A 22,373-nucleotide genomic window follows, 5' to 3' on the forward strand; every position below is an offset into this window, starting at 1 on the left:
CCACCCAGTCTCACCGAGATTGCACAGGTGGTAAACCAGCTGAGAGTAAGAAAGGCTGCAGGGATCTGTGGTATCAGGGTGAACTTCTCCAGGATGTTGGTAAGGCTGTCTTCCTGGCATTGCAAGCAATCTTTGCTTCCATTTGACTGGAAAACAGAACTTGTCATCCCTGTCTGAAAAGGATGATTGCCTGGATTGCAGTAACTACAGGGGGATGACACTGCTCTTGGTGCTAATTATGGTCCTTGCTATGGTCATCCTCAATAGGATAAATGATTACTTGCTCACTTACCAATGACTGAAGCAGTCTGGTTTTACGCGTATAAAGTCTACCATAGACCATGTCCTGGCACTGAGGGTTCTCATCGAGCACAAATGTGAATATCAGCAGAGTTTCTTTGCAGCCTTTGTCAAATTTTATAAAGTGTTCGACTCAGCTGATCGAGCTACCCTGTGGGACATCCTGAGGATTCCCCCGATGTTGCCTGATATCATGGCCAGCCTGTACACTGGTGCTGTGCTGAGTAGAGGTAGAACCCCTGCATTTTTCCCAGTTGATTCTGGGGTTCATCAGTGGTGTTCTTGCTACTCTGTTCAATGCTTGCATGGACTGGGTGTTAGACAAGATCATGGGGTCAAGCAGCTGTGGGGCATCTGTTGGTGAAGAAAGATTCACTAATCTTGACTTTGCTGACGATGCTGTGATCTTTGCAGAGTCAATGGAGGCTCTGATTGGGGCTCTTGAGAGACCGAGTGTATAGTCTGAGTGCCTGGGCTTGCGAGTGTCCTGGATAAAAAACAACATCCAGGACTTTAATGACCTATTTGGCACAGCCGTCAGAAGTGTGTCTGTCTGCAGAGAGAATGTTGACCTCATTGAGAGGTTTACTTTACAACATTGATGGACTGAAAGCCAGAAGTCTACGTGACCATCATCATCAGGTCCTTCCATAAAAACCCTAAATACAAAGAGGACTGTTTCATTTATGTTAGGTAGAATGCCCAGAGGGGACTGGGCGGTCTCTTGGTCTGGAACCCCTACAGATTTTATTTTTTTCTCCAGCCTTTGGAGTTTTTTTTTTGTTTTTTCTGTCCACCCTGGCCATCGGACCTTACTTATTCTATGTTAATTAATGTTGACTTATGTTTATTTTTATTGTGTCTTCTATTTTTCTATTCTTCATTTTGTAAAGCACTTTGAGCTACAGTTTTTTTTGTATGAAAATGTGCTATATAAATAAATGTTGATTGATTGATTGATACTTACTTCGGCAGTGACATTCATGTCTTTGGTGACTCTTCCTATGAAGTCAGTAGATGGATTGGGAGAACACGGGGGTCATGAGGTTACTGAAAAGGGGTGTGTGGTGCTCCTGGTGTCTCTGCAAAAGGATGAAGGTCCAAGTGTTTTGAATTCTGGTGCTTCCTGTTTAGCTATATGGTTGCAGGACATGGACACTATCCACTGACCTCAGGCAAAGATTGGACTCCTTTGGTACTGTGTCTCTTTTTTAGAATCCTTGGGTACCGCTGATTTGACTTTGCATCAAACGAGTGGTTGCTCATGGAATCCCAAATGAGACACATTACCTACATTGTGAGGGAGTGTTAGTTACGGCAATATGGCCATGTGTTGCGATGCACAGAGTGTGATCCTGCTTACAGGATCCTCTTTGTTAAGGACCTGAGCGGCTGAACAAGGCCAAGGGGACACCCAACTTACTGTGGCCTACAGAATGTCATTTTAGGAATGTGGGACTGGACCGTGTGTCTACCTGTGGAATTGCCATCTGGGATCCTCAGCTGTTTCAAAGTGTGGTGGGTTAAGCAATGCACTGTACCAGTGCATGCTCACCAACCTGACCTGATCTGAAAAACATTTTACATTTATTAATAATTAATAATACTAGTCACTTTCCAACCGCACTGTCACCCATGCCTTGAGCTCCAAAGACTGCGCTGTACATGCTTGGATGAAACAAAAAAAGAATTACAGATTAAAGGATTAAGCCTGCTTGTAATACCCTCAGCCTAAAAACAGATTATTTTTAGCTGCTGACGTGGCTCACTGGCATTCTATCATTTGATGCCGAGCAAAACATACACGCATCATAATTGGAAAATGATAGACTGGGACAGCGAAAGGGACAGAACCTGGTTCTTGAAGTCTCAACATGCAGTGAAATTACACTCTTGGTGGACAACTTAACATCCCACGTCCTTTCAAAAAAAGTTACTCTCAGACTTTTGTTTTTTAAATTTTAGTATAACAAAACAAAAAATCCACACAAATTTATAAAAAAAGAGTCCAAGCGAGAGTTGGAACGGTACTAATTTTGATTTCGGTATCGGTATTGATATCAGCTTTTGGAATTCAGTACCAGTACTAAAACAGTACTGAAGCAAATAATGGGTAACTCCTCACCCACCTACCCCAGGAGGCTCACAGTAGCCTCTGTGCTCTGCAGCTCAATCACGTTCCTCCAAGCTTTGAGTTCCTCCTTAATGAATTCAGCTAGATATAATATGTATATGTCATCAAAATGTGGACGGATGGGGGATGTGATCAGCAGTTGCGATCACACTAATAAACTAGTGAGGTGCTTGAAATCTACCATTTTCCTCCAATACCAAATTTAATAAAATGCTGCTACTGTACTGTGTTAAAAATTTTACAGTATCAGTATACTGCACAACCCTTGTCCAAACACAAATACTGTACAGTAAATGTGAAAAAAATTCACATACATTAATCACACTTGAAAACTCAACCACTCGATACCAAAAAGTCTATAATTATTGTGCTGAATAAAGAATTAGCTTGTGAGAAAGGAATAAAGGACCGGAAGAGGAGAAGTAGTCTGTAATCAAATCAAGATCATAACTGGGATTTCAAAGAACTATTGTCTTAACCCAATACGTAAACCAGTTGAAAATAACATAGCCAAAAATTTCTCTAACCAGAAAAACGAATAGGAAAATAAATGCCAGCAAAATCTTTACAATGTCCACAATCATGGATAGTGACAGGACAGAAGGAGAAGCAGGAAAGGAGTTGAATAATTGTTAAATTCTATTCCATATTGGGATGTTTCATACAAAAAAAAATATATTTTTTTATAATATATCGATTTTTCATTGAGTTACGATTCTCCCAGTTAACGTCAGGTGGCAAACTAATAACGTAGTATATGAGATCACCATGAGTTTATTTCTAGATCCTTTAATCCCATCAATTCCTAGACTAACTGTTGGAATCTCTAATAACCTTTGAGGTGTCCTCAAAAAGTAACCCATTTAAGAAGATTCAGTCTGAATTCAGTACATTTCAAGGGGATACCCAAGCAAGTTTTACGGTCAGTGACAGATCTTAGCTTAGGGAACTCATCTCTACATCTATTTCAAAAAAAAAAAAAAAAAAATGAGAGACTGGTGTTTCCCTAACCCTTAGACAATGTGTAGATTTTTTTTTGTATGCCTAAATAGATAAGGGTTAAAATGGACCCTGCAAGCAGAACATAGTGATGCACTTAAGTAGATAAACCAAATAAAAAAGGATATTAGTTATTAAATGCACCAACAAAATTTCCTTCAAAACAGCATTTCAGAAATTTGCAAAAACTGATGACAATTATAACTCATATAGTGTATGTGGAAGTTTCACTCATCTATAGCAGACTGATCTTGTTTTTGACAACCATTTATAATAATTACTCAACTACCTGATCATGTACAAATATACTCCAAGGTAATCATAGCATGTGCAAATTAAACAAACTGATGTCACAAAGTAAACATTCCTGTTGAAAGTGAGTAAGTAAATATTTGATTGTGAGGATTGCCTAAAGTCATATGGCATTTTATAGGTTGAGCCTGCCAGCAGTGAGTGACCAGTATTATCAGTCCTAATTAGTTGTTACCAAGGTCATAATTACTTACATGCAACATGGATGACTGCGGTAACATGCAGCACAGGAAGTGCAACTCCTTCCCCTCTCAATGTCCCCATCAGTCATATATACACAAGCATGCATATTTCTGTTCTTTTGCACAAAAAAGTGGCAACTGGTGGGTCACTGCCTGGGATACCCACTGTACAGAACTTTTATATTATGTTATGTTTGTACTGGCTTTCCTGGTTTTCTTTCATAAACCAAGGTCACATGCTTAGGTCGACGACTCACTCCAAACTACCCCAGGGAGTGTTCCATTATGTGTGACTTTGTCAGAGCCATTCAACTAACTGGCGCCTGAAATGGGGCTGCTCATTGCTGCCCAAGGAGGATCTAAACTGAGCAGTTTAGAAAACTGATAAAACAGATAAAGTGTGTCAGTATACATGAGGCAGTTTGTAATTTACCTGCATAATTTAACAGCAAAATGCCAGACAGTTCATCATGTTTAACACTAAAGCTTGAATCCATTCCAGATGTTCTTACTTGCTCCTAATGCGAAAGACCAAAGTGCCCCCTGAGTCATTCCTCCCCAGCCATTTCAGCAGCCATGAAGTGTTTACTCCGTGACCTCTGATCAGACGATTAGAAGGCCAGCCTGAAATGATTAGCCTGTGACTCAAAGTGGATGGCTGCTCTGTGAGGTCGAACTTTGGGGGCAGAGATCTGAAAAATGAGATACTAAGGGGAGGACAAAAAAAAAAAAAAAAAAGAAAAGCAAAGAAAGAAGCAATGGGAGATGTGTTGATGATAGTGCTACACATTCTTGTCCACTGGTTTAGGATAGATAAACGGCACTCTGTGCCTGCCCTCAGTGAAGAACGCCATACAAAAACAAATTGTATTTATTGTGTAAACACCCACTGAACAGCTAACAGACTTGGTGTAAAAACCTGCCACCTACGGCTGGTTATTGACATCTAACAATTTAACAACTGTGAAGACTTTTAGATAAACACAGCTTTTATGTACAGGCGAGGTCAAACATGTACACACATACACTCCTATTTACAGGAAGGCCCTCTCTTTTCATAATAAAATAATGTTCTTACTTATTTTTCAGCCCAGTAGGGGATTTCTAATGATGTTCCCTGAAACTACAGGCACTTCTCTCTGGTGCTACCCTCTAGTGGCAATGCACAGAATTTACACATTTAAGAAAAAAAATGTATCCAACACTTGACTTTCCCACAGAGACTCTGATGAAATTTTCTGAGTGGAGTTTGCATGCTTTCCTCATGTCCATGTGGATTTCCTCATGGGTGCTCCAGATTCCTCCAGCAGACCAAAGACATGCAGGTTAGGTAGTTTTACCTAGTATATGTATGTGTGTCTGTGTGTTCAACTTATGTCGGGCTGGCTCCACATCCAGGGTCCATGTCCAGCTTTTGAGGGTATAGGGTCCACTTTCCCACAACCCTGCTCTGGATAAGTAGGCTTAGAAAATGTATATACAGTAAATACTTTATACCTGTGTTATATGTAGTTAATTCAGTACCGGAAAATTTACAAAAGCAATTTTGCTTGACATCAATAGGATTCAGGCATTTTACAATGCTGCTAACTATGCAGAGTCTCATTAAAATTGTATGATTAATTTCTGAGTTATTGTGCCCACAACCACAACCTGATAGATAGATAGATAGATCTATACTTGGCCACAGAAATAATATTATATTATGACAAACAGAAAACACCTCTGAAATAGATGGATAGATAGATAGATAGATACTAAATACACACCAGAATTAATAAAACAGAAGAAAATTAAAAAAGTTCTGACTTAGCATTTGCAGTGAAGCATTGTGAGATGCATTGCTATTGGTATAATGGAGTTTATTCATTCAGTGGTCCTCTCTTGAAGTGATTTTACCAGTCCAGTAAACCATATCATAGAAAATATCACACTGGCCATCACAAGAGTTATAGAACACATAAACTTTGTCAGAGGTGCAGTCTCCTAAGAAGTGCAGTCTCTCCTTTCCTATATACAGTAGCTCCTTTGTGTTACAAGACCAGTCCAACTGGTCATTGATGTGGACTCTCAAATTCTTGTAGCAATGCATCAACTCCAAATCCACTCCCTAAATACTGACAGAGCATAGAGGCTCTTTGGTGCAGTGAAAAGAATTCTTTCTGCACCTTGAAACAAAGTTCTTCACTTGACCCTTATACTCTGTCTCATTCCCCTTATCAATACACCCCATAAGTGAAGAATCATGCGAGAATCTCTTCAACTAACATGACCTGGTGTTATATTTATAGTCGGAGGTGTACAGAATGAAGAGAAAAGGAGACTGGACTGTAACTTGTGGTGCTCAAGTGTTGCTCACATCCATATCAGAAACATAGTCCTCAAGTGTCACAAACTGCAGTCTGCCCAACAGATAGTCCATTACCCATGTTGCCATAGGTTCATCCACCTGCACATCTCCAAGTTCACCAATTAACATGGATGGCTGGATGGTATTAAAGGCACTGGAGAAATCAAAAAACATAATCCCCACAGTGCTGCCAGCTTTGTTCGGGTAAAAATAAGCCTTGTGGAACAAACAGATAATTGCATCCTCCACTCCAATCTTTGTCTAATAGGCAAACTGCTGTGGGTCCAGCTGGTCTGCCACAACTGCTTAAATTGTGTTCAAAGATTGAAATTACACTTCTGACAATGTCTTCCCTGTATACACTTACAGGATGGCAAATGAAAATGTAGCCTTTCTTAGTGTCAAGTTTATTAAGAGTTTTATTAGTAATGAAAGAGTAACACGTTATTTTCTTGATTTTGTTATGATTATTAATATTATAAATATTCATCTGTTATTTCTGATTCATTTCACTTATTGTTCTTAATTGATTTTATTACTGTTTGCTCATTTTATTGTTGTCACATCTCCAATCTGGGCTGACTTTTCATTACAAGAACAGCAAGTTTACACTAATTTTCTGATCCACGGCCATTTTGTTTACGGTAATGGCATCTGTTTCTACCATGTGACCACTGGCACTGTGAGACGTAAGGTCATCAAGGGATCTTTATTTAAGATGGAAACTGTTTTATTATTATTAAAGAATTACTAAATATATTACCGACCACTTTGAAAGCTGCACTGAAAATGGTCTCCACCTGCACGAGGAATTCTTTCATATGATTCACAATGTCAGTGACAATGTCTGAGGTACGGGAGGGCTTTTAATTTCAGTACATTGAATCAGTAGCATGCCACCCTTTTCGCCAATATTATGTATATATATGTGCGTATACAGAAAATTTAGAATTTATTCAGACCCCTTCATATTTTTCACATTCTGCTGTAATGCAGCCATTTAAATTATTTTCCCCACATTAAACAACACTAAATACCCTAAAATGACAAAGCAAAAAACAGTATTTTAGAAATGTTTGTAAATATATTAAAACTAAAAAAAAAGCCAAATATCTCATTGACACACGTAATCAGATCCTTTACTCAATACTTTGTTGACGTGCCATTGACAGAGATTACAACCTGGAGTTTTCTTGGGTATGAAGTGACAAGCTTCACAAACTTGGATTTGGGTATTTCTGCCATTCTTCTATGTATATCCTCTCAAACATTGTCAGGTTGGATGGAGACTGTCAGTGGACAGCTATTTTCAGATATCTCCAAAGAGTTTCAGTCTGAGCTCTGGCTGCGAAACTCAAGGACATTCCCAGAGTTATCTCTATGCCACTCCTCTATTGTCTTAGCTTTGTGCTTTGAGTCATTCTCCTGTTGGAAGCTGAACCTTCAGTCCCGTCTGAGATCAAGAGCACTTCAGAGCAGGTTTTCATTAAGGGTTTCTGTACTTTTCTATTCTCCAAGTCTGTACTGGTAAAAAAAACAACCCCATTGCATGATGCTGCCACCCCAATGCTTCACCTTTGGAATGGTATTACCCAGGTGATGAGCAGTGCCTGGTTTCCTCCAGACATAATGCTAACCTTGTTTTTTTTTTAGACGAGGCAATCATGTTTCAAAGTTTGGGATTCTTTTATGGACCTTTTTGCAGACTCCAAGTGGGCTCTCATGTGTCTTTTACTGAGGAGAGGCTTCTGTCTGGCCACTCTGACATATGAGGACAACCATTAAGGAAAATTTTAGGGAAGCTGCTCAACCAGACCCATGTGACCCTGTGGTTAGGATATAGTGGGTTGGATAATGGATGGATGGACGGATGGATAGAAGGTAGTTAGAGAGGAATATAGCAGATAATACAAACGATGACCCTAAGAGATTCTTTCAGTATTTTAATAGTAAAAGAACAGTCAAGAAGGAGGTGAAGTGCATTAGGAATAGTAAAAGAAACAGCAGATGCTCTAAACTTGCATTTTCTTTTGTAACCCTGTATATGGGACTACTAAGGGGGCACTGATTTGGAAATTGTAGAGGGAGAAGTACAGCTTAGATTAAATAGGCTGAAATCAAACAAATCACCAAGACCAGATAATAATTATCTTTGAGTGCTTAAGTAAGTCACTGTGTACACATATCAACCCTTGACTCATATTTTTAGGTAGTCACTGCACACTGGGGAAATTCCAAAGTACTGAAAAACAGCAATTATTATCCTGTTATATAAAAAAGATGATCAGACAGATCCAAGTAATTATACGCTAGTAAGCTTAACATGTGTCAAAGGTACAGTAAATTAACTGAATGAATTATTAAGGAAAAGAATGACCAATTCATGGCAAGAATATAAGCTTTACTGAACAGTCAGCATGGGTTCAGAAAAGGGACATCATGTTTTACTAACATGGTGGAATTCTATGAGGAGGCAACAAAAGAATATGACTATCCATCCATCCATCCATTATCCAACACGCTATATCCTAACTACAGGGTCATGGGGGTCTGCCGGAGCCAATAGGATATGACTACAGAGAAGCATATGATGTTACTTATTATTATTTTAAGAAAGCATTTGATGAGATACCACATGAGAGGTAGGGAATCAAACTAAAAGAAGTGGGAGTTCAGGGTGATGTTTGTAAATGAATATAGAATTGGCTCAGACACAGGAAGAAGAGGGTGATGGTGTGAGGAACCTCATCAGAACTGGCCGATGTTAAGAGTGGTGTTCCACAGGGGTCAGTGCTAGGGCCTCTGCTATTTTTACTACACATAAATGATTTGGATAGGAATATGCAATAAGAGGTCTGAAAAGAGAAGGATTTACAAGTCATAGTGGACTCGACTGACACTGCCAGACAATGTTCAGAAGCCATTAAGAAGGCTAACAGAATGTTAGGTTATATTACTCGATGTGTAGTGTAAGTCCAAGGAGGTTATGCTCAAGCTTTATAACGCACTGGCAAGGCCTCATCTAGAGTACTGTGTGCAGTTTTGGTCTTTAGGCTGTAAAAAGACATAGCAACATTAGATAAAGTCCACATTAGAGCGACTAGGCTGATTCTAGGACTACAAGGGAGGAATTATGAGGAAAGATTAAAAGAGCTGAGCCTTTTCAGTTTCAGCAAAAGGAGAATAAGAGATGTAAAGTGTTTAAAATTATAAAGGGAATTAGTACAGTGGATCGAGACTGGTACTTTAAAAAGAGTTCATTATGAACACAGGGACACAGTTGGAAACTTGTTAAGGGGAAATTTTGCACAAACATTTCGAAGATTTTCTTTACACATAGAAACACAGACACACTGAGTAGTGTGGCAAACAGTAGGATGTTAGGAATCTTCAAAGCCAGACTTGATGTTATTTTGGAAGAATTAAGGGGTTAGGACTGTCAAGCATTATTAGGCTCAATGGCCTATTCTCGGCTAGATTGTTCTAAAGCCCAAATAAATGGAGTGTTGCCGTGGTGGTTGTCCTTCTGGCAGTTTCTCCCATCTACACAAGTTTCCTCTGGAGCTCAGCCAGAGTGACCATTATGTTCTTGATGACCTCTCTTATTATGTGTCCCATCCCCTGATTTATTTAGTAAGAGTCGTGGTTGTTCAAAACGTATTCCATTTCAGAATTATGAAGGCAACTGTGCCCATGGGAACCTTCAATGTTGCAGAAATTGTTTCCCTGATCTATGCATCAACACAATCCAGCCGCTAAGCTCTTTAGGCAAGTCTTTCAACCTCATGGCTTGGTTATTGCTCTGATATACACTTTCAGCAGACACATTCTATATATAGGTGTGTGTCTTTCCTAATCATTTCCAATCAATTGAACTGACCACGGATGGACCCCCAAACAAGATGTAGACACATTTTAATGATCAATACAATGAAATGCTACTGGACCAAATTTCAAGGCTCATAACAAAGGGTCTGAATATGTGTGTTAATGCAATATTTGAAGTTTTTTTATTTTTAATAAATTTTCAAAAATGTCCTACAATCCTGTTTTTGCTTTCTCATTCTGGGGTATTGAGTATTGTTTGATGAGCAAAAAAATAAATTTAAATTATTTTAGCACAAGCCTGCAACATAACACAATGTGGAAAAAGTGAAGGGGTCTTAATACTTTCTGAAGGCAGTGCATATCTCTCTATTATAAAAAAAATCTTGGAAAGGAAAACCAGGGAGACCAAATGTGATCTTCTCGGAAGACACTTAAAAGACACCAAGTCTCATGTTTTTGGTCCCCACGAGACGCTCTGTGGCCAATCTCTTTCGTCTCGCGGGGACCAAAAACATGAGACTTGGTGCCAAGAGATTGTCCCAGGACCGTCTCGTGGGGACGTGGAACATGAGATTCTTGCAAGACACACCCTACTTACAACCAATATCAAATAAGACCACGGGCAGCAAAATACTCAGTTGTGTAAAGGCAGGTAGCTGACACAGATCCTGTGCTGTCAGCTCATATAATGCATATAATGACAATACGTTATAGATGAAACGTCAACGACTAAGCGAAGAAGAAAGAGCAGCGCAGAGAAAAGAGAACCAAAACTGTTGGAGAGAAAAAATGCAGATAAGAGATTATGAAAGCAGTGGAATTCAAATGGCTGCAAAAAAACAATGGCGCGATACACATGCAGAGAAAGGTAAAGAATACGAAAGCAGTAAAATTCAAAAGTATTGTAGCGTCCCAGCCAGGTTGAACCCTTTTTTTTTTGAGTGACTGTTAGGTCCGATTGAGGGAGGGTGGAGTACAGCACGGAAGACTGACAGCGGGACCCGGGACGGGAGGAGGGGTTGGAGAGGGTGCTAGAAAGTTGTGTTTGGGGTTACAAAGTCGGCATTCTTTTTTGTGATTGTTCAAGTAAAACTTTTGTGAGACTTTACTACGTCTGTCTGTTTTTTTTTTACTTCTTCTCTTTTCGAGCCTGACGTGGAGTTTGCTACAGTATCAAAAAAAGATAGTAAAGATTGCATTAGCACAAACAAAAGGAAATTATTACTCGAAAAAAGGGAAAATGATCATCACAGACCAGGTGTAATAGAAAAAATAGCAGGACAAAGTGAGGTCAGAAATAAAAGACAAAGAGTAGAAAACAAAGTAAATCATCATAAAGAGGTTCAAAAACGAGGGGGCGAAACACATGCAGAGCAAGTTAGAGATAATGAAAACAGTGGAATTCAAAAGATACAAAAAAACATAGGCACGATATACATGCAGAGCAAGTTACAGAATATAAAAGCAGAAAAATTCTAAAGTATCAAAAAAAGATAAAGATCGCATTAGCACTAAAAAAAAAGAAATTATTACTCTGTGAAATAATGGAAAGGCGAATAGAGATCGAATATATGGACACAGGTGATATGTCAGAAGTATGGAAATATTGTAAGGCTTTGATGTTTAAGTCAGAGACTTGTAGATCTTCTAATTTGTGTTTCCATCAGGGAAAAGTAGTGTTTCTACACTACATTACATTACAAATATAGTTTTTACTGAAGCTTTAAAGTAAAAGTGCAAATAATGAAATTGAAACAATTCCAAAGAAAAAAAAAAGCTTTTAAAATTATATATCCGCTTAACCAAACATGGGGGTTGGTGAGCAAAGCGAACAGGAGCAGAGCCCCCTAGTTTAAAATAAAAAGAGAAGCCATATCCACAGATAGTTCCTCTGTCGTAATATATCAATAATTAACAAGGAGGGAGTTGTTGAGAGGGCATACTGGGCTTTTATTACATGTGTTCAAGTGTTGCATTTTAATCAAAAATCCTACCTTAACATTACTTCATTTTAATAAAGAAAAAATGTCAAGTACTAGAGTAGCACCAAGAAAATATTTAACAAAAATAACTTTAGGACGGCACTGCATCGCAGTTAGGAGACCCAGGTTTGCTTCCTGGGTCCTCCCTGTATGGAGTTTGCATGTTCTCCCCATGTGTGCGTGGGGTGCTACAGTTTCTTCCCACAGTCCAAAGACAAGCAGGTTAGGCGGTGCAATGGCGATCCTAAATTGTCCCTAGTGTGCGCTTGGTGTGTGGGGGTGTGTGTGTGTGCCCTGCGGTGGGCTGGCACCCTGCCCGGGATTTGTTTCCTGCCTTGCACCCTATGTTGGTTGGGATTGGATCCAGCAGATCCCTGTGACGCTGTAGTTAGGATATAGTGGGTTGGATAATCGATGGATGGATGGAAAAATAACTTTAAATGAATTGAACAATTTAAAATAAAAACAAACATAGAAACAAAGTTTGGATGCTAACCCTTTAAAAATTGAAAACATTATGCTTCTTCCTATCCCAAAATCCAAGCCATGTTCTGCATTAAATAAAACCCAATCTGCATCTGGTCGTACCCAGTTGTAAGTCCAAACATCTTACCTGACACTGGCCAGTGTAAGCGAAAATCTTTCCTCTTTGGTAAAGCACACAGAGATTAGGGTGCTCAGATCCCTCTGTATCACATACTGAGTCCACTGGCACCGAATCACAGTTTGCAGGCCTTGACACACAATCATATTGGTTACAGGCATAATCCGCAATACTTGACAGGCAAACTTTCCGCTTTGGTATACATCTGAAGTGGGACAAAAAAAAAGCGGGAAAGGTTTTAGAAGAGTTACCAAAAATACATTTATACTGTATATATATATATTTGTTTCTAACATTATGTTATTAGATGACATCAATTTCTTTCATGCTTGGGTCACCATTATCTCCGTTCTAGGCTGTTTGCTCAAGCACAAATGTTTTTGAAATATTACTATAGTAACCTTATCAAATTACTGCACAGTTTTTCTTAACTTAATGATGTCCTTTTATCTTCCTGCAACAGTTACTGAGAGAGCACTCAAGGAGCAGATGCTTTCTGGTTAAGTGTTTTGTTTGAGACCCACAAGCCAGCATTTGAGTCCTGAAATTCCCAGGGATCTATGTAGGAAATTATAAAAGCCCATCCAGCGGAACAAAAGGAGCATCTTAGGTGAACATAACATTCATGTCAAGAGCCGTATTTAACTCACATCAAACCCTTAATCTGTATACAGTTTCTCCAATCATTAATGGAGACTAATAAAGACTGATGTCACAAGTTTCATGATGTGGCCAAAGTGTACTCATCAGTTAAATAACATTGTAAGGGATAAACAAATCAAAATGAATGACGTAACCTCTGATTTTATTTCAGTTTGTTATCTGTAAACCAACAACTGAGCAGAATGTCATAAAATGTACAGATTTCAGTCATAGTAAGAACTGTGATCCACTTTGAGCTATATATTTATTTTTTTATTTTTTTTTTTTTATTTATTTATTTATTAATTTTATTACAATCAATACATAGCAATCAAGTTTTACAAAAAAAAGAATTATGCTAAGAACAGATCGATCCCCACCCTTGAGAGAGAGAGCAAGCCAAACGGTGTAAAATTTAAGGCTTTTAAAAATACCTAAATCAACAAATTCTCTGTGCTTTATAAAATCATTTCAAAATATTACTGATTAGATCCTGCCATGTTTTGAAAAAAGTCTGCACAGATCCTCTAACTGAGTATTTGATTTTTTCCAATTTTAAATAATATAACACATCAGTTTCCCACTGACTTAAAAGAGGAGAGAGCTATATATTTAAATAGAAACAAGTCAGAAAATGTACCCACAGTATAACATTTAAGTTTGTTCGGAGATGTGTTTGAAATGCTTGACAGTTTTTAATTTTTGTTTATTTACTTCATAAAAGGCAGAAATATTGAATTTTTCTTTTTTTTTATTTTTGAAACAATGAATCATATTATGAAATAACAGCGATAAGAGAATTTAACCACATGTCGAGTATATAAAAAACTGATTAGCATTTTACAATATCATGTAGTTAAAAATAGGCTTGAGGTGACTGAAATAGCTTTCACAGACACCAGATTATATGTCAAGTGATGTACAAACTCCACTGACTGCTAGTTGCTGGTAGTTAAGGGTTTACAGGCTTTGAGTGATGTATACTGCTGTTATTTGTTCATTGTGTTGGGTCTGTGCCTAATTCTAGTCCATATTTGTTAATCAAAATACCTGATGGAGAAATAAAACTTATGCTGAAGTAAACTCACATTGGCAAGCAGCAGACGTGACAATGAGTTCCTGGCTTATATTTCAATATCTTCATTCATTCATTAATTTTCCGCCACTCGTGGGCAACAGTCTTAGCAGTGAGGCCCATACATCCTTTTCCCCAACCTCACTTGCCAACTCGTACCATGAGATACCAAGGTGTTCCCAGGTTATAAGGAAGATACAATACTCCCAGCGAGAACTGGGTCTTCCATGGCGGCTCCTGGTTGTGCCCGGAAAACCTCCACAGAGAGAAGGTACCAGATGCCCACACCACCTCAATTTTCTCCTCTCAATGTGGAGGGTTCTGTTCCAAGTCCCGGATGTCTGTGCATCTCTAAGGGGTTATTTCAATAACTTACGATGGAGATTTGCTTACCATCAGAAGTTACTACTAGACGAGTAAAAATATAAGCTAAAATACACCACCAGGCAAAACTTAATAAGCTGCATTGTGCATTGTTAAATCTGGGGATCGCATTTCAAAGGGATTTATGAGAGGCCATGTGGTAGGAATTGAGAAACTTAAGTGTAGATGAACAGCAAGATGTCAATGTATGAGGAAGAATAGTGGTCAGAACAGCAGATGGGAAAAGTGAAGGTTTCGAGATGAAGCTGAGACTATACCAGAAGATAGTGAATGATTGCTATAGGAGCTCTTGTATTTTGATGACCTTGTATTGATGGTAAAAAGTGAGGCCGAACTGAAGAAGGTACTAAAATTATAAGCAAGTTTGTAAAATAAATGCAGGAAAGACCAATGTGATGGGTTGTGGGTATGGCACTACAGTGTGTGCAGAAGTAGTGTTGGGAGAAGCTCAGTTGAAAGTTTAAATCCTATGAACAGTTATGCTTCAAATACAACTTCTACTCAAAACAATTCCTCCACTAACTCCAAGCTACAGTAGAATCTTTGCTCAACAGAACCTGTCCAATTTTTCTAACCTTCCATCTTGTTCTATTCCTGGAAGAGTCAGACAGAATATCTACAATTTATAAAAATATTTTAAAGTATCTTCCTTTCAAAGACCCTAGAGTACATTAGGGAAAGGATCTGTCACTTAATATTTTAGAAAAGGAGAGGAAGGTAGCCTGCACAGGATACACTCGAGCTCCATAGGTGCGAAGCATTCAGTCATTCAATTTAAAATCTTTTATCGAGAGGATTTATCTCATTTAAAATTGTCCAAAATGTTTCCAGGGCAAGATCCAACATGTAAACGTTGCAATCAAGCTCCAGCCTCACTGGGCCACAAGTTCTCAGCATGCACTAAATTAACAACATTTTGGAGAAAAATCTTTGCATACCTATCAAACAGTCTTGGTGTTAGAATCCCTCCTAATCCACGAACAGCTGTACTCCCAGACAGCCTTAAAGTGGAGAAGGACAAACAAATAGAAATTTCTTTTACTACACTGCTAGCACATAAACTTACCTTGTTCAGCTGGAAGAATTCCACCCTACCACTGTTAAGTCAGTGGGTAACCGATGTTCTACACTACTTGAAGCTGGGAAAAATCAAATTCTCACTTACAGGATCTGTTCAAAACATTTTTAAAATATGGCAGAATCTAATCAATTACATTTTAGAATAAGCTTTAATTTCAGGGAAAAATATATCCTTTTTATAGAGTAGCTTCGGTTGCTGGCTTCTCTCTTTCTTTCTCTTGGGTGGGGGGTAAATTTTGCTTTGATTTGTTAAATTTGACTTGACTGTATGGAATGTTATATGTTTCTAATTAGAATCATTAAAAATATAAAACAAAGAATGTTGGAGTTGTCAGAACTGAGGGCATAAAAGATCTAGTGGTGTGAAGGGTAGTTTGTAGGACGTAAGTACAACCATTTTTTGAAGAAAGTGTATGAATAGAGTTCAGAATGCTGATGCAGTAAGTTTAAATTTAGACATGAGCAATGGAGATGTTTCAGAGGAAGGACTGAAGTCCTGCTGTTTACTATAGGTGACATGCTGAGTGCAGGCACAACAGTGATCGTGAGGTATGTGGAAGAAATTCCAGGAACTTTTTCATTCTAAAATAGCCTCTCTAGCATTGAAGGGAGACATTTATAAAAGGTGTGTGAGAAGGAGTATGCTCTATGGGAGTGAGATGTTGCCAATGAAATCTGAACATGAAAGTGGTAGGAACAGATATGAGAATTATCAAATGGACATATGTACTGCCATGAAATAAGAGGAAAATAAATGGTGAGTTAGGAAATTGACCTGAACATGATGAGGTGGTGTTGTGCTAAGAGTCAGACTAAGGTGCTTCAACCATTTGGAGAGGAAGGTAAAGGATAACTGGTTGAAGAGGTGCCCCATGATGGAGATGGTGTCAGGTGACATGAAAAGAATGGATCTCACTATAAAGAATACTCAGGACTGTCGAGAAAGGGAGACAAAAAAGATTTGGGGCAACCAGAAAATGACCTTTAAACCAGGGAGGTGATGATATAAAGGACTCTTTCTTACTTTTTTTGCAAATGCTCAATGAATGAAGTGTGCCAAGACAAAGCATGTATTATGATGAAGTATATGCAAGGGAAAATGAAGACCAGTATGTGCCACATTCAGACTGCAATTTGCTGTCTGAAAAATTTGATTTTTTTTTAATGCCCTGTGCCTGCCTAGTCAATATCAGGTACATGTGTGCTTTGGTTTCAATGTGTTATTAATTTTCCTTTTTTCTTGTTTTTTTCATTATTTATTGTTCTCAATGTTTTATAAATAGACAGTTCCATTTGGTTGCCACAGATGTGGCATGTTTTCAAGCAATATGGTGCACACCTGTGCAGTTCGTGACTTTGGCATAATTACACTTTAAAAAAAGGCGATGTGCAGAATGAAGTGTCTAAACTTTGTCTCAAACAATCAACAAAAAGAAGAAAAATTAGGAAAAAGAATTACTGGCTTGACACATGTTTCATTTTGAGGTTCAGATTCTGGTTTACTCCTTGTAAATGTGACAAAAGAATAATAGTGATTAATGTGTACCATCTCTGCTAAAAGTCCACAACTACCCTGTTGAAGAATTCTAAAAACAAGAAAGATTGTAAAAAAATCTTTGTAGCTTACAACTTTTGTTCTCTGGAAACTCCTATTTGTACAACAGGAACATTCCTGTCTACCAAAAAATATGAGGTGCTTTGGTCCTGTCCTTTCTCACAGTATGAGAATTAGATGATAGGCTAACAAAAGTGTATAGCAGACACCCCATAAACTACACCTCATCTCATTTTCTAATAAACTACCCCTGTCAATGAAGAATTGTGAAAAAATATGAAATGAGTGGAATGACATTTGCTTCAGTGGTTACTGCAAGGTTGGTTTTAGAGTATAAGGACTTCATGAAGTTTATTATATTTTATGAAGATTAACCATTTAATTAAAAGGATATTAATGAATATATGATATGTGAAGTCAAAAATCAGTTAGTAAATACTCTATGGACAATTTCTCAAAGGCATTCTGCATTGTGTGTACGAATCTACATTCACAACAAAGAAAATGAAAAAAACAGAAGAATGAACAACAATCTGCAACACACTTTACCTTTGACCTTTACTGCAGGGATTTGGAGTACAAGGATCTTTAGAGAGACACGACCCAAATTCAAATTGATTGTCTAAGAATCCAACACATCGGGCAATGCAGGCACTGGGGTAGGTGCGGCCATTCTGCCCACAGACAGGCACAAACTGGTCGGGACAATTACATGGCAGACCTAATTAAAGAAAGAAAGATAGAAAAAAATAAATACATTTCCAACATTTTCTGCCTCATATGAATGTTAATATAAATTGCATATACTATTCTAGGGCTGTCAGATGGAATATCAATACCTGAATATAATTTAAACCTATATGAAAAAATACACATTTAAAAGCCAAAGGCTGACATTTGATTGTAAAAACTTCACACCTTCTATAACTCTGATGGCCAGTGCAATTTTCTGTGCTGTGGCAAGCTGGCCTTTTTACATTACTTCACAAGAGAGGTCCACCGAATAAACAAAGTAATTAAAAGGGAAGCTCAGTTACAGGACGCACTCTGGACCCCCTGGAGGTAGTAGCAAAGAAGAGAATTAAAACAAAACTGAGAGCCTTTATGAACAATGCTGCATGCCCTCTTTCGGTCACACTAACATGGAGTTATTTCAGCCAATGAATTATTCAGCAGAAGTATGTCATACCAATAGAAATACACCTACTTAATGTCTTACAGTGACTGTGACAACCAAGTCAGAAGATTTCTTTCTTTTTAATTTTCTTCTTTGTTTAGACCAAAATATGTGTGAATATTTATTTATTAGATTACTTATGTACCAATTTTTGTAATTATTTATGTGAAGAGCTTCTGTAAAAAGTCAAATGTTCCCTTCTGATCCCTTTTTATTATTATAAGAGCTGTAAAACTGCCATTTTAAAGAGCATTTTCAATAACAGGAAAACATACCTGGCTACCTCAACCAACATTTGTCTTTTGGAGGCTGCTAGCTTGACACATAATTCCTAAAACAAAGTTCTAATGAAAAATATATATGTGATATTTTTGCTCAATCTGTTAATGAGGAAAATAATTCCATTTAGTTTAATCCTATATGTTATTCTTTGTCAGATGGACATCCGCCACAACAATTGACCATTGCTGCACTTTACAAACTTATCAAATCAGGTTGCTCTGCACACTTGATTTACCTTCCACAAGGTGATTTTTTTAAACTATAAGTTACATTTCTTGCAAACTTTGTTATGTATGATTGTTTTTATATAATAGACAAATTTTTTAAGTTGCTGCTAATGGAAGTGTTTCCCAAATAATCAATATAGTGAGGCAGAAATACATTAAAATCAATACAATGCAGCCTTTAGTCCATTCAGTAACTCCATTTGTGAAACACCAATAGACTTACTGTGTATTGACTTACATCTCTGGAAATAATTAAGAGATCACTTCAATTTTTTCTTAATTCAGCATCTCTGTCTATGATAGCCATTTCATTCCAGTGTCTGTGGTGTAAGCACACCTCATTTTATTTAACTGATCAGGTGATCACCTGAACCAAATGCTGTGATCATCACCATCCTCTTGCAATAGGTCCAGTTGGGATGGAAAAACAGTGCTAGTAGTACCTTAAATTTAATTAGAATACAAAAGCATCTATTCATCACGCCAAAAAAGTTATAAAGAAAAGTTCTGATTGAGAAAAAGAATGGTGTAATGTTGTCTTTGCTAGCAGCAGGATACAGTGAGCACCAGATTGCTTTCATCCACAAAATTTCAAAGAAGGCAGTTCATAAGAACAAGGTCAAGCAACAGACATTGGGGACAACAAAGTCACAGACTGGCAGAGGGCGAAAACAACTCTCCAATGACCGGGATGATCATCAACTCCTTTGAATGTCACTCAACAACTGTAGGATGACATCAAGTGGCCTACAAAAAGAATGGCAAATGGCAGCTGGGGTTAAGTGCATGGCAAGGATGGTTCAAAGCAGACTCTTCCAGGCTGGATTGAAGTCATGCAAAGCTAGAAAAAAATCCCTTCACCAATAAGAAGCAAAGAAGAGTCAGGCTGATTTTGCTAAAGACCATAAGGATTGGACGGCAGAAGACTGGAGTAGGGGCATATTCTCTGATGAGTCCAATTTTCAGCACTTCCCATCACCTGGTTATCTAATGGTTAGACAGATACCCGGAGAGCCCTAAAATCTGCAGTGTTTTGCACCAACTGTGAAATTTGGTGGAAGATTGGTGATGATCTGGGGGTGCTTCAGCTAGGCTGGAATGGGGAAGATTTTTTGCTTGTGAAAGGCACATGAATCAAGCCATGTTCAAAGTTGTCCTGGAAGAAAACTTGTTACTTCTGCTCCGACAATGTTCCCTAAATTTGAGGATTGGGGTTTCCAGCAGGACAATGCTCCATGCCACACGGCCAGGTTAATCAAGGTGTCAATGGAGGACGAGAAGATGACGACTGTGTCATGGACAGCCCAATCTCCAGACCAGAACCCCACTGAAGACCTCTGGAATGTGATCAAGAGGAAGACGGATGATAACCAGCCATCAATCAAAGCCGAGCTGATAACATTTTTGCACCTGGTGTGACATAAAGTCACCTAAGAACAATATGAAAGACTGGTAGAGAGCATGCCAAGACACATGAAAGCTATGATTAAATGTCACGGTTATTCCATCAGAAACTGATTTCTGAATTTGTCTTAAGTTCAAATATTGGTATTGTGTTGTTTAAAATTGAATATGATCTCGATTTCTATGCATTACTCAAGGTCTGAAAACACTGCACCTTTTTTGTTATTTTGACCAGTTGCCATTTTTCTGCAGGTAAATGTCCTAAGTGCATTATATTTATGTGGAATTCAGGGGAAATGTTGTCAGTAGTTTATGGAATAAAACAAAAATGTTCATGTTCCTCAAACACACACAGCAAACAATATCTTATATAAACATCCACGCGTGGAAGTGTGTCTGTCTCTTTGTTCGGCCCGGAAGTGAGAGGTGGAGTCGGGGTAAGGGCTCCACCTCCAAGGAAACAGAAACTCGCTTAGCCACTAATACAGAAGCGAGTCGAGCACATCGGTAAAACAGTATCCCTTTTACTTTTCCTCCCGCCGCTGATACACAAGCAAGGCCAGCACATCGGCAAAATGACACCTCCAAAGAAAGACAAAGTTTCTTAGCTGCTAATGCACACAAAGATCAAACACAAAGAAACTGGTCACTTAATTTTTTCCGGAGCTGTATATAAAATACAGATGGACACTGACTTCATTTCTTCTGCTCCCAAGAACCAAAAAGGCACGTAGAGGATATTAGAGTTGGAGGAGGAGGCAGGGTATGGAGAAACTAAAGTTAACATGTGCATTTAATGTGTTCACCATCGTGAGCAATCTTCTGTTTATGGGTTTTATAAATGCATTACAGAATGCGTAGTGTCTCAGTTCCACTTTTCTCTTTCACTTGCCATGCACAGAATGGGACATGTTTTCCAAGTGACAACTATGTAAGTACAAAAGTCATAAGCACCACAAACAAAAGAATTAATAATAATAAAGCACATGAAGGCACATAAAGTACAAACGCATATGTAGCAGCACTATGTTCAAATATACTTGAATATTTATTTTTAATTTGAGTATTCAAACCCTTTTGTATAATTTGAAAGCCCTACACAGTTAATTATGAAATGAAGAGATTAAAGCATTCCTAACTATATTGAATTTTTAAGAAACAATCTTGGAATATTATTTTTCATAAGCACAAAGGAGTTCATTACCCAAAAGGAGATCTTTTAATATAGCATGTTACTTACTCCATGTACTCTGTGGTGAAATATTTTAAATCTTATGTTTGAATGGAGAAGAAAAAGTTTATGATATAACTAGCTCTGTCAGCTTGTGCTGTAAAAAGACCAGGAACTATTGAAATCATAAGAAAAAAATTGAAATGTAGAGATATCAGGAAATTCAAGGGACTACTCTGGGCGTCTCTCTCCTAGAAGGTTTTGTTTTGCCGACATGCTCACATCGCTTGTGCATTAGCAGCTAAGAAACTTTGTCTTTCTTTGGAGGTTTCGTTTTGCCACCGTGCTGGCCTTGCTTGTGTATCAGGGATACTGTTTTGGTGATGTGCTCGCCTCGCTTCTGTATTAGCGACTAAGCGAGTTTCTGTTTCCTTAGAGGTGGAGCCATTACCCCGACTCCACATCTCACTTCCGGGCCGGACAGACAGACAGACTTCCACGCGTAGATGTTTCTATAAGATATTGTTTGCTGTTGTATGGCTTTAGTCCCTATTGGCTTGTATTATATTCATGAGATTAAACACTTTTATTGGCAATCATTATAAAGTATATAGGGTAAGTAACATAAAAAAACAACTTTGTGGTGTACTTTAAACGCTGACTCTTTTACTGTACTCTATAATCA

General features: G+C 38.2%; 1 protein-coding gene across 1 annotated transcript in view; it reads right to left on the reverse strand.

Moving 5' to 3' along the window:
- reck (reversion-inducing-cysteine-rich protein with kazal motifs) overlaps positions 1-22,373 on the reverse strand; it is a 253,720-nt gene that overhangs the window by 33,782 nt on the left and 197,565 nt on the right. The window contains exons 16-17 of the mRNA XM_039753505.1: positions 17,977-18,148; positions 12,701-12,896 (exon numbers count right to left, since the gene is read on the reverse strand). Coding sequence (XP_039609439.1) covers positions 12,701-12,896; positions 17,977-18,148 — 368 coding nt within the window. The remainder of the gene's footprint in view (positions 1-12,700; positions 12,897-17,976; positions 18,149-22,373) is intronic.

Source organism: Polypterus senegalus, chromosome 5 (genome assembly GCF_016835505.1).
Source record: "Polypterus senegalus isolate Bchr_013 chromosome 5, ASM1683550v1, whole genome shotgun sequence".
In the NCBI taxonomy this organism is placed as follows: domain Eukaryota; kingdom Metazoa; phylum Chordata; class Cladistia; order Polypteriformes; family Polypteridae; genus Polypterus; species Polypterus senegalus.